A 13,672-nucleotide genomic window follows, 5' to 3' on the forward strand; every position below is an offset into this window, starting at 1 on the left:
AAGTTATCCCAAAAAAATACATATATTTATCCCACATATAAGCGTGTAATTCTACAGTGTAGGTTAAGATCCTGGAATTTAATTTTCCATGATTCTGAAATAGTGTGAAAGCAGCTTTAGAGTGTGATTATGCAGAGCCAAACCTGAAAGACATACAGTAGAGAACTTGTGATAGTTCACATTTTTAATCACAGCTGTCTCAATAAAGGCAAGTGTTGGGTCTTCTTCGCAACAGAGGTGGTGTGTTTCTCTCATCTGAGATTTTTCTGGAGTGTATAAGAAATATTTAAGACTCTGCTCTGTGAGGCTTCTTTATTAAGTTGATAATCATCTTCACGTCTTATTATTGCCTAAAATGGGCTATTTGAATATGAAAATTACTTGTCCTGTCATCACAAAAAACAGCACCTAATTTGATTGTGCTTGACCTGCCTGTGGGCAAATGCATTTAACAATATTTCCCAAAAATATTAGTATTTGTTAGACTAAATGGCTAAAGGTCTGGTTCACATTGCATCTTATTCTGTCTTGGCCAAGAACCGCCCACTACAACTTATCAGCATTTGACTGACAAATTGAGGTTTTACTTGCCATTTATGGTGGGTTTATCTTAAATTAACTGGATAAAGCAGGTAGCATTTCAACTTGTTTTAACTAAATTATAACATAATTTTAACCAATTATGAATAAGCTGCAGTAGACGTTTCTGTTAAGGAGCCGACGAGACGAGAGGATCCATTTGCAAGGCTTTTATTCAGGGACGTGGGCACATAACAAGCAAGGTTCATGCAATGGCAAACAGGTACAACACAGGCAAGACTCAAAGAGTAATCCTAGGGCAAGCGTAGGTCTACGATTGGCGAACAATATCCAACAGGGCAAGGCAGAGAGATAATCCAGGTACAAGCAATAGTCCAAGAGAGGTGCAAACAGAGTCCGAACAGCAAGGCAAAGGATTAATCCAGGAAACACGGCCAAGAATCAAAACACTAGAAAACAGGCAAGGCAAGACTATGACAACTAAGTGGGCTCCGTAGAGTAGCTATCGCTAGGAGAGTGATATACGCTATACAATACTCAGCGATCTGAATGAGGGAGTCCATGGTTTAAGTAAGGCATGTGATGGGAATCAGCTGTGTGATTAGTACAATCAGCTGTGTGTGTGTCGTCAGTGCAATGGATGATGGGAATTATAGTCCGGGGTAACGTGCAACAGTTAATGTAGTGCAAGAGTCAATGTGGTGAGCGAGTAACCTCTGGTGCTGAGTGAACGGAAGTTCATAGACCAGATTCATGACAGTTTCGGTGTAGAAATATAGAGGATTTGCAGGAAAAATTAAGGTAAGAAATTTTATGCCTGTCCATTATTTGATATTTAATCATATTAATGATTGACAGATGTTCTGGCAAAAATCATATCCTGGCTCAATCAGTGTTATCTGACATTAAACGTGTCAAAAACACCTTGTTTGCAGGCAGCTTTTCTAAAGGACATAGTGTTGATATAAAACAGGATATTTTCATTTCGGGAGAGAGATTACAGGTTGTTTCGGAATATAAATACTTATGGGTTCATTTGGACTCATTTTAAAATGCATATACAAAAGGTATGTAAAAAGGTAAAATTGAATTTAGTTTTTTTTCAGTTTATTAGGAACTCTTGAGCAAATGAGGCTGCAAAGGTATATTTTCACTCTAGGATTCTTTCTCATATTACTTATTCTCCGACAAGTTGGTCTAATACACATGCTATAGTTCTAAAACCATTGGAATTATTGTACAAACAAGCACTTAAAATTTTAGATTAAAAAACTATTTAGGTTTCACCATTGTCATATCTTAAATACGTATAATCTGCTTAGCTGCGAATCAAAACATCATTAAATTTATAAATGTTTGTTTAGTTTATAAGATTATGCATGGTTTAACTCCTCCTCCTCTGGTTATGTCAGGTTTTCACAGGGACGAAGGAGCAAGGGAAACGAGGAATTCTTCAGAACACAACTCTTTAATCACACTATCAACAGGGAACATAGGAAGACATTTAACAGCAGACAAAGACTGAGGGAGAACACAGGATTTATAAAGTCAAGGAAATCAAGGAGCAAACGGGATTAATACAAAACAGATGAATAGAATAAACGATGATTAACTAATGACAGGAAACAAACCAAAAAAGGGCAAAACAGAACTCAACGGGAACACACATGTGACAGGTTGATTTTATTAAATTTACATCTATTGAAATCAGAGTAACTAGAGGTGCAGCTAAAGCCGACTGCATAATTCCACATAAAAAACAATAAAACCTTGTTTGGTCAAGCTGTTTTTTCCTTCAGAGCATCACATCAGTGGAATTCAATACCACGATCAATTAGAGAATGTACATCATTTAACTCATTTAAGCATAATTTTAAGAAATGGCTTCTTCGAAATAAGGCATTAATATGTGCTTAATTAGTACTAATAAATGGCTAATATTCTAGTAATATGCATACTCATAAGCAACTAAGAAACCCTAAAATAAAGTGTTACTCATATTTCTTTAGTATGTTTTTATTGTCAGTTTATATATATATATATATATATATATATGTGTTACGGAGCCGACTAGACATTGATTGATTAAATGTAAGAATTTGACTCAAAAGATGATGCACGCTTTTAGAAAAAAATGGCTTTATAAAGGTAAAAATGCCCATAAAAGGTTCAAATCAATTTAAACGTATAGGAAAATATTAATTTCTATCACTGCTGTGAACTGACCACACAGAATATGAAGAATATCAAAAACTGTAGGTGTCAGCTGTCCATGGCAGTCCTTATCAGCACAATAGCACACTCAGCAAAATATCGTCTAATTATCTTTATCGATAAAATCCCAGAAAATATTAAGATATTATTTTTTGTCAATATCACACACCCTTAGTACTGACACAAAATGATTTGCAATGGTCGCTTTGTCATGTCCAGTGTAAACAGCCTTAAGCTTGTTGGTCTATTTCTGTTTTTATTTTTGTTTTTGGCTAGTAGAAGTTATGAATGGCCGGTAACTTAAAAATTGAGCAGCCAAATTGGATGATGAATGAAAAAGTTAATTTCAATCCCTGTTATATTCAATATACTAGTAAATATGCCAGGCTATTTTTATCCTTAGCTTGTTCTCTGTAAAACGGATATGAGAATAATGTTGGGAAAATATATTTAGAGAACATTTATATTTTGTAATAGAAATCAGAGTTTTCAGGACTTTGACAGCTCCAGGAAACTTCCACCTGAACCAAACTTTGCACAAAGATTTGTATAAAAATTCTCAACTATGGTATTAAAGATATTAGAGCATGATTTGATATACTATTTTACTTTACACAATATGTTTGTAAAAATGGCCAAGAATGGGTTTTCCTAGGCCTATTATAATCAATGTATCTATGTATTGTCTCTAATTTGCATATTAACATGTTCTTTGGGCAAAATGTAATGAAAAAAATAAGTATAATAATGATAATAACTTCCCTAGTAAAAACAAAAATAAAGAAATAAATAAAAAAGTCATATTTTAAACACATTTATTTCATACTAAATATAGTTCAAATCTAATAACATATTTACTGACATATCACACAAGACTTTCTGATATAAAAAATATCATTAAACTTTATTTGGGTTACTACTTGAGCACAATGCATATTCTTATTGTTGATGATTGCATGATCTTTGAATAATAAACGTCTTTAAATGAAAGAAATTTAAAGTGTACCTGAAGTATACTTGCAATAGTCCCACTTTAGCACAATCAAATATACTTCAGTATATCTTTAGCTGAACTTCAGCATAACTTCCACACAATTACAGTGCATTAAGTACAAAATTAGTTGTTCCAATTTAGCAGACTTTAAGCATACCAGTTTAGTATACCAAAAATTACAATTGCAGAGTATGTTTTAATAAGTATGTAAGTGTATTTGTAGTATACTTAACATAAAATAAATGTATTTCAAATAGATCTTATTTATTTATTTTTAATTTTTTTTGCACTAGCAGTGTTTTCATAAAAAATCTCACATTTTATAGAAATATTAATATATAGATTTCCCTAATCACTTATTATGTCTCAACAAGATGCCTGATAAGCAAGAAGTTTGGCCTGGTGTCTTCTACAATGGACATGCATGAAACTGATGCATGTCTCATAACAGGAAGTCATATTCTGCTTTCAAACCCCACCAAAGTAATTGTCACAAATTCTCCAAGATGTGCCTTTTGGTGCATGACATTGTGACCATTGTGATGTTATACAATATGGAAAAATATCCTCAGTGACAATGAGCAACAGTATTTGAATATGAAAATTGCTCATTTCTTGACATCACAAAAATCAGCATGAACTGGTAAACATTTTATACATTTGCTTTAAGATAATTTAGCATGTTTTGGTGCAGACTACACCTCCTCATCTCATTCATTATCAAATTTCAAGTTTAAATGTCAATAGAAATAAATTTGTGTTCCTGAAGCAAAAACAGCATGTCACTCACAACACCACGGGTTTGATTGATTTGAGGGAATGCATGGAAAGATAAATGTATACTGCACCTTGAATACAATGTAAGTTACTTTGGATAAAAGCATCTGGGAAATGAATAAATAAAATGTATGTAATATACAGGGATAGGAATCCCCACCTGTAATTTCGCTATGTTTCGAAAGACTAAATCTTACTAGACCGAGAAAGTACCAGTTTGTTTGTAATATGACAGTGAACGTGTGGTGCTGTTTGAGGCTGAGGCTATAGAAAATTTGTACAATTCTATAAAGGTTGCCTAAGTTTTCGACAGCTTATTTCTTGATATTAACAACATCTAGCCACAGGGCATTATAACATTTTAAGACAATTTTTTGACAAAATATTGAAGTTGCAGTGAATTTGGAGTGCCTCAGGTGTATTCGGTCTAATTTCTGATAGAAAATGTGTGATTGATCATCTCTCATTAGAATACAGCAGAGAGGATCTACAGTCATGGACGCAAGTCTGTTTGTGCTGCTTCTGCTGTCAGGTTGGTGTCCTCATTTGTAATGTATTTAATGTATGTGTGAATGCATATACAGGTGTGTAGCGAGGGGGGCGTGGTTCAGCGAAGTTGGCAGCAGGAGAGAGCATTGGGAGACGAGCGGTGAGTAAGTAGGTCAAGTGCGAAATGATGAACACCTGTGTCTGATTGCAGTATGTGGCGTGGAGAGACCGGATAAGAAGCCTCGGACAGGCACAGGAGGCTGATCGGTGCCCGGTGATGGAGGTGGGGGCACTGATCCGGGTTCCGGACAGCCCGCAGGCTGCCCCCAATCAAGCTGGAATGTACCAAATACCTGTGAGTATTAAGGGGGGTACGTATTGGGCATTGGTGGATTCAGGATGTAACCAAACCTCGATCCATCAAAACCTAATTCAACCAGAGACATTGGATAAGAGCTGCATGGTTCAGGTGCAGTGCATACACAGGGATGTGGTAAAATATCCTGTAATGCTCTTAGCCATCCAATTTCAGGGACAAAAGCATAATGTGGAGGTGGCCGTTAACCCGCACCTCAGACATCCGCTGATTTTGGGGACCAATTGGCCCGTGTTTAGTCATTTATTGGGGTATTTGTGTGCGGATGTCGCTTGGGAAAAAGGAAAGCGAGGGGGAGAGGTGGCCGTGCAGGCGGGGGAGGCTGAACAGAGACCAACCGAGGCTGGGCCAAGGGAACCGAACGCAATCGAGAGGCTAATCCTTTCAGAGCGTGATGATTTTAAGTTTGAGTTTGTTTTTTTTCCTCTTTAGCTGAGCCTTGACTAAAGGGCTGCTCCTTGTCTTGTGGTTCTGAATAGACAGCACTGGTTTTATTATTACTGAAACTGCTATGACATGGAGGGATGCTCAAAGTTACTGCAGACTACACCACTCTGATTTGGCGAGTATCAGCAGCCCAGAGCAGCAGAATCTGATCCGTAATGAATCATCACTCTGGATTGGTCTGTTTCTGGACTCTTGGCAGTGGTCTGATCAGAGGAATCTCAGTTTTAGACACTGGGACGCAGATCAACCATCCATGAGTTCAGGATCTAGTTGGCATGTCATGAAACAATTCTGGGAAATGGGCTCAGTACAGCTGTGATCTACAGCAGCCTTTTATCTGCTATGGAGGTGAGTTTTGTAGGTCACTTTTGAAACAGAGATTAAAAACAACTGTGAAATATATTGTTATTAATTTATCTATTTATGTTTTCTTTAACCCTGTATTTCTCTAGCTGACAAGTTAACTAGAAAACAGATTGTACGGTTGAAGCTATCCTGTAATGGGAAATGCATATTGAAGGATCCTTTGATACAGACTGCCTTTCTAAACATGGTATGTATATCTTTGTATTTATATATATGTCGCGGTCCTACTCCACCCCGCTCCGAGCGGGATTCGAACCGCGGTCTCCGGCTTGGGAGGCGTGTGAGGTTTAACCTGCACAGCACTTACAGCACTTACCCGCTGGCCTCTGCTACATATATTATTATGTAGCCTATAAGTAGGACATGATTTGTAGTTTTGTTTGATTCTCTTTTGCTGATTTTCAAGATAAGTGAAAAGTTGAAGAGCATGGGGCTGGAATGTGACAAAATGAGCTGGATACAGAGGGGAGGTGAAGATGTGTTTCATCTGGAGCGGAAACATACAGCAAATTTAAATAATCACTGCAAACAGGCAGTAATAATCCATGTACTTCTTTAAAGTTAACTTTTAAAACGGATTAAAAGAATATTCAAAAAAAATAATAATTAAGTGAAGTGAAGTGACATTCAGCCAAGTATGGTGACCCATACTCGGAATTCATGCTCTGCATTTAACCCATCCATCGTGCACACACACAGCAGTGAACACACACACACACCGTGAACACACACCCGGAGCAGTGGGCAGCCATTTTATGCTGCAGCGCCCAGGGAGCAGTTGGGGGTTCAGTGCCTTGCTCAAGGACACCTCAGTCGTGGTATTGAGGGTGGAGAGAGCGCTGGACATTCACTCCCCCCACCTACAATTCCTGCCGGCCCGAGACTCGAACCCGCAACCTTTGGATTACGAGTCCGACTCTCTAACCATTAGGCCACGACTTCCCCCCTAAAATGAAACAATTTTGTTTGGTGGAGCTGGGAAGTAGTAGTATCTATTGTTTAAAAAACAATAATGGATAAATGGTCATTTATAATATAATGATTACAATTGCTTATGGAAAAATATTTCTGAAAGTTATATATCAATGAATTAATTTAATTACAAATAGTTGTGCTCTTACAAGATTAAACTTTTCTTTGCCAAATTAATTATTACATTATTGACACACTATTTTCCTATTCTGATATTGTGCAGTTGCTTTGACACAATTTGTATTGTTAAAAGCGCTGTATACAGTTATACAGGCAAAAAAGTATTTAGTCAGCCACCAATTGTGCAAGTTCTCCCACTTAAAAAGATGAGAGAGGCCTGTAATTTTCATCATAGGTACACTTCAACTATGAGAGACAGAATGGGGGGAAAGAATCCAGGAAATCACATTGTAGGATTTTTAATGAATTAATTGGTAAATTCCTCTGTAAAATAAGTATTTGGTCACCTACAAACAAGCAAGATTTCTGGCTGTCACAGACCTGTAACTTCTTTAAGAGGCTCCTCTGTCCTCCACTCGTTACCTGTATTAATGGCACCTGTTTGAACTCGTTATCAGTATAAAAGACACCTGTCCACAACCTCAAACAGTCACACTCCAAACTCCACTATGGCCAAGACCAAAGAGCTGTCGAAGGACACCAGAAACAAAATTGTAGACCTGCACCAGGCTGGGAAGACTGAATCTGCAATAGCAGCTTGGTGTGAAGAAATCAACTGTGGGAGCAATTATTAGAAAATGGAAGACATACAAGACCACTGATAATATCCCTCGATCTGGGGCTCCACGCAAGATCTCACCCCGTGGAGTCACAATTATCACAAGAACGGTGAGCAAAAATCCCATAACCACATGGGGGGACCTAGTGAATGACCTGCAGAGAGCTGGGACCAAAATAACAAAGGTTACCATCAGTAACACACTACGCCGCCAGGGACTCAAATCCTGCAGTGCCAGACGTGTCCCCCTGCTTAAGCCAGTACATGTCCGGGCCCATCTGAAGTTTACTAGAGAGCATTTGGATGATCCGGAAGAGGATTGGGAGAATGTCATATGGTCAGATGAAACCAAAATAGAACTATTTGGTAAAAACTCAACTCGTCGTGTTTGGAGAAAGAATGCTGAGTTGCATCCAAAGAACACCATACCTACTGTGAAGCATGGGGGTGGAAACATCCTGCTTTGGGGCTGTTTTTCTGCAAAGGGACCAGGACGACGGATCCGTGTAAAGGAAAGAATAAATGGGGCCATGTATCGTGAGATTTTGAGTGAAAACCTCCTTCCATCAGCAAGGGCATTGAAGATGAAACGTGGCTGGGTCTTTCAGCATGACAATGATCCCAAATACACCGCCGGGCAACGAAGGAGTGGCTTCGTAAGAAGCATTTCAAGGTCCTGGAGTGGCCTAGCCAGTCTCCAGATCTCAACCCCATAGAAAATCTTTGGAGGGAGTTGAAAGTCCATGTTGCCCAGCGACAGCCCCAAAACATCACTGCTCTAGAGGAGATCTGCATAGAGGAATGGGCCAAAATACCAGCAACAGTGTGTGAAAACCTTGTGAAGACTTACAGAAAACGTTTGACCTCTGTCATTGCCAACAAAGGGTATACAACAAAGTATTGAGATGAACTTTTGTTATTGACCAAATACTTATTTTCCACCATAATTTACAAATAAATTAATTAAAAATCCTACAATGTGATTTCCTGGATTCTTTCCCCCCATTCTGTCTCTCATAGTTGAAGTGTACCTATGATGAAAATTACAGGCCTCTCTCATCTTTGTAAGTGGGAGAACTTGCACAATTGGTGGCTGACTAAACACTTTTTTGCCCAACTGTATATATTATTCTAACGTGTACATTTGAATTAGTTGCCTTCTAAGAAAGGCAAAATAAAGTGATGTTAAAATTCTCTCTCTAAAAGCTAAAAGAGTTGTTTTGTAGGGTTTTTTTTTTTCGATTGAGACTTTTATTTTGGGCTTTAAATATTTTCAGAAACTAATGCAGTCATGGGGCATTGTGTGCGTGTAATCTGAAGATGTTTTGCCGTTTTCCTTATAATCCCATGGCGTTCTTGTTTCTCTAATGTGTTCTTGCGGTATGTATTATCTTAAATCTTTTGTAAAGTGTCTTTGGGTATTTGTAAATAAAGCTTTTTTCAAAATCAAAAAATCTCTCTTTTTCTCTCTCTCTCTCTACTGTAATCTTCCACATGATCAGATAAATCCCATGAGGTAAGATCTTCCAACCAGTGACAACATGCAAAACATTCTTCAATGAAAATGAGCTCTTTGAATATCAAAATTGTCTTGTCATCAAAAAATCTGCGTATAATTTTATTTTAGACCTTTTGCATTTTTGCTTTGAGAGAATCTGGTCCACATTGTAACTTATTCTGTTCTGGCCAAGAACCACCCACTTAGATGGTTTAGAGGCGTGTTTATGTAAAAGCGGAGAGTTTTGCTATATAGGGTAAGTAATATCATCATCATACAGGAAATCGCTCTTTAATGTGTCCACCACCCTCCTCAACTGTAGGTCGAAGCTGAAAGTCTCAATGTAAAAATATAAAGGATTTATAGGCAAAAAGAAAAGAAAAATTAGGTAAGAAATTAATTTTTTTTAAATCACATCTAGCCATAATTTGATTTATGTTAGTGGGTGTTAAATAGCAGATATGGAATAATCTGAATTAGTAGGTTTCCTTGCTTTGTGCACAATTGTAGGCTGTTTTGACGGCAAATGGTGGTTGCACCTAATATTGATTTGACTTACTTGCGTTACAACATTTGTTTTTCATATGTGCCTAAACATTTTCATAGCACTGTAATTGAAAGGTATTGTTGGAGAACTACCACAGTGTTTCTTAGATTATCTCCTTTGCTTCTGTCTCTTTATGTAATCCAAGACTGAGATGGCGAGATCAAATTTGATTTCATGATCTCTTTGTGAGTCATACCATCTGTTGGGGTCATCTTGCTCATACAAAAATCTCTCAAAATAATTACAATATTCACAAAAAGGATGTTTGGTCATCTAAAATTGATATTTTAGATGATCAAATTAAAATATTCTATTTTAATTAGATTAGCTAAGATGTTACAAATGTGGGCATTTTGTCACATTTCACTATTCTTTTGGGGTCAATTAATAAAAAACAGTATACACTGTATTAATGAAACAAGACCAGACATTTGTGAAATTAATGTGAAACAACCAAATAATACTCTGAACCCCAAGTGGATTCACACAAACTGAGAAAGCTAAAAAGCTTTAGGTTGTGGCCTATTTTCCCCTGCAGTACCTGTTCCAGCCATCAGGCAGAAAGTTTGAACCGTCATTGATTTAGGTAATAAGAAAACTCTTGACTATGTCTCACTTTTATTTTTAATAATTAATCAAAGCTGTATTATATACAATGTGCCTTTGTAAGTTTATAGTATTGTGGGAAGTTAAGTAACTCAGGAGTCTAACAATTTACACTGCTTTTGGAGTATTTTATCAGTTCATACATTTCATGGGTATCAAACCCATGATCTTGGTGTTTCTAGTGCTATGCTACTGTCAAGTTGCTACTGCCTAAGCTCTAGGGCTAAATTTAAAGCTACTAGCCTATGTATGTAGCCATTTCATGTTTACAGTGTAAGCTTTTATGTCATTCACCACACTCCACTTACAAAATTGTATTTGTACAATAAACCAGTGAGCATCTGTGTGAGCAGTCATGGACGGGAGTCTGTTTGTGCTGCTTCTGCTGTCAGGTTGGTGTGATCATTTGGAATCTGTATTTATGATGATGTTCACATATAGATGTTTTAACATGTTGATTTTAACAGGACTCTTCTGGAGCAGTTCTGCTCTTTCTCATCCGTACTACTATATAAATGCAGCAATGTCATGGCCAGATGCTCAGAGTTACTGCAGAGAGAGATTCACTGATCTGGCTACTGTAGACAGCATGGATGATGTGAACAGGCTGATAAATATAGTGGATGCTGGATACAGTGGATCAGTGTGGATTGGACTGAAGAGGGGGACGCAGAAACAATGGAGTTGGTCCAATGGAGAAAACACATCTTCTCAGTACTATAACTGGGCTTCAGGACAGTCAAATGCGAATGGAGATTGTGCATCTATTTATTCTGGAGTTTGGCATAATATCCCATGTAACTATCTGAAATATTTTGTGTGCTACAGTGAGTTACCTTTTCTTTTAAATGTATTATTGTGCCATTTAACAGAGAAAGAAGAGCTGAGAACAGATACTTTCTTTGTGTCCCTCGATAGAAAATGGTGTATACATTTTAGTACAAACTGCTAAAATCTGGACAGATGCTCAGAGCTACTGCAGACAGTATTACACAGACCTGGCCACCATCCACAACTCAGAGGAAAATTACCAGGTAACTATGAAAGCTTTAGCTGGATATTACATCTGGTTTGGTCTGTTTCTGGACTCTTGGGAATGGTCTGATCAGTGGGATCAGAGGTTCAGACACTGGGCAGCAGGTCAACCATTGATGACTTCAGGTGGCTGTGTTGGCATGTCAAGAAGCAACTCTGGCAGATGGTCTCAATACAGCTGTGATGTACAGCAGCCTTTTATCTGCTATGGAGGTGAGTTTCTCCAGTTAACATAATTAAATGATTCAAATGGTTTGAAGATCACTCTTACAACAGACATCACAAACAAATGAAATATGTTTCCTTCATTGATGTATCTTCCATGTTCTCTTGTCTAGATGACAAGAGAAAACAAATTGTGAGATTGAAAGTGACCTGTAAGGGAAAATGCGCATTGAATGATCCTTCACTACAGACGGCCATTCTGAATGAGGTTTGTATCTTTAATGAATGAGGTCTGTGCCTTAAACAGTGTTTAGTGTTAAATTCTGGTGCACAATTTGCCAAGTATGCGCACTCGATGAAACACCTCAAGAAGAATGCATTAAATTACCTTAAACCCAATAAGCACCATTCATATCATCATCATCATCGTTATTATTATTACTGGTTGGGTTGTTATTTAGGGTTATAAATTATATGAAGCCTATATATGACATGGTTTGTCAGGTTTTATTTGATTCTTTTTTGCTGATCTTCCAGATAAGTGAAAAGCTGAAGAACATGAACTTGGAAAGTGACAGCAAAATAAGCTGGAGAAAGGGGGAAGATGGAGAGGTGTTTAATAAGGAGCGCAACCATATGGAGAATTTAGATAATAAATGTAATAGGCATCTGTTTTAAAACTTAAACACAGTTTTAAATATATATATGTATATATATATTAGGGCTGTCAACGTTAACGCATGAGATTAATCTAAAAATCTTAGCGCGTTAATATTTTTTTAACACAAATTAATCGTTTGATAAGGTTTGACCCCAACTTCTTGCCGTCATCGCAACGCGGAAGGTATATCATTCATTGGTAATCTATCATTGCCTGCTTCCCAATGTGCATACTATCCATCCTAAATAAGGAATGATGAAAGTTTTATCTAGAATTTTTAATCGATTGACAGCACTAATATATATAGTATATATCAAGTAATGTTACTATATTGTTTTGAGGAACTGGAAAATAGTAGTAGTAGTACAATACAATATTAACAAAATTTATGAATATAGCCTAACATTAGCTAGAAATACTCACAGTCTTACAAGACTATAGGCTACTTTGCTTTCAACTAATTTAATTAAATGAATTTCCTACAATTCCATTAATTACATTTTCCTTTTAATAATGTAGTTTAAATTCACTGCGATTTTTAAACAGTACTTAGGTTCTAGTATATGCAGAGAAGATTGTGAGATATACTGTATGTATATGTATATGCCCTTATTTAATATGTAAACTATTACAATATCATTGACATAATAAATGTGTAGTAAATTCAGCTGCAATAATGCAGTGCATATATTTCCTGTTTTAAGATTACTCCTATATGTCAGAATTTAAATTGTAAAAATAACTTATAGGGATTAAAGCCATTCTGTAGTTTATTTACTTGTGTGCTTTGTGTCCTTGCCTTGTTGCATCACCCAACCTGTCTAAAGACATGAACTGTTGTTCTGACATTCTTCTGTAAATTGTCTTGATATACTTTAGAATTTGTTGTTCCTCATGCGGTTGCATGGTGTCCAGGCCATGAGGCATCAAAGTATCACTAAATCATGGCACTCCGTCCACCATGCTTCACAGTTGAGATGAGGGCTTGAAGCTGATTTGCAGTTGCTAAAAGCACAGTACATTTTTGCTTAAAGTTCAACTTTTGTCTTAACTGCCCATAGAAAAGCATTGTGGACCATCCAGGCAGTTTTGGGCAAACATAAGAAATACGCTTGTGTTTCAGTGTTTTGTTCATAGTGAACAAAGACTTTGAAGAGTTTTCTGGAGGTCTTTTCCTGTTATCATTAGGTTCTTTCTCACATCTTTCAGGATTACCTGTATCATTCTTAGAGTGATCTTTGCAGAA

General features: G+C 37.0%; 1 protein-coding gene across 2 annotated transcripts; it reads left to right on the forward strand.

Annotated features, from left to right (window-relative positions):
* The first annotated feature begins 9,688 nt into the window (after positions 1–9,688).
* On the forward strand, positions 9,689–13,298 carry LOC306881968 (C-type mannose receptor 2-like). Of its 2 annotated transcripts, XM_079436366.1 has the most exons (7): positions 9,689–9,800; positions 10,498–10,545; positions 10,900–10,957; positions 11,033–11,392; positions 11,484–11,813; positions 11,939–12,033; positions 12,303–13,198. In XM_079436366.1, exons 3-7 carry the CDS (start codon positions 10,921–10,923, stop codon positions 12,441–12,443), a joined length of 963 nt encoding a protein of 320 aa, XP_079292492.1. In that variant the 5' UTR covers positions 9,689–9,800; positions 10,498–10,545; positions 10,900–10,920; the 3' UTR covers positions 12,444–13,198. The 2 variants fall into 2 exon arrangements, with proteins under 2 accessions (XP_079292492.1, XP_079292493.1); XM_079436367.1 differs by lacking the exon at positions 10,498–10,545 and having other exon boundaries at positions 9,691–9,800; positions 12,303–13,298.
* The last annotated feature ends 374 nt before the right edge of the window (positions 13,299–13,672 follow it).

This window comes from Barbus barbus, assembly GCF_936440315.1.
Source record: "Barbus barbus genome assembly, chromosome: 15".
Lineage (NCBI taxonomy): Eukaryota > Metazoa > Chordata > Actinopteri > Cypriniformes > Cyprinidae > Barbus > Barbus barbus.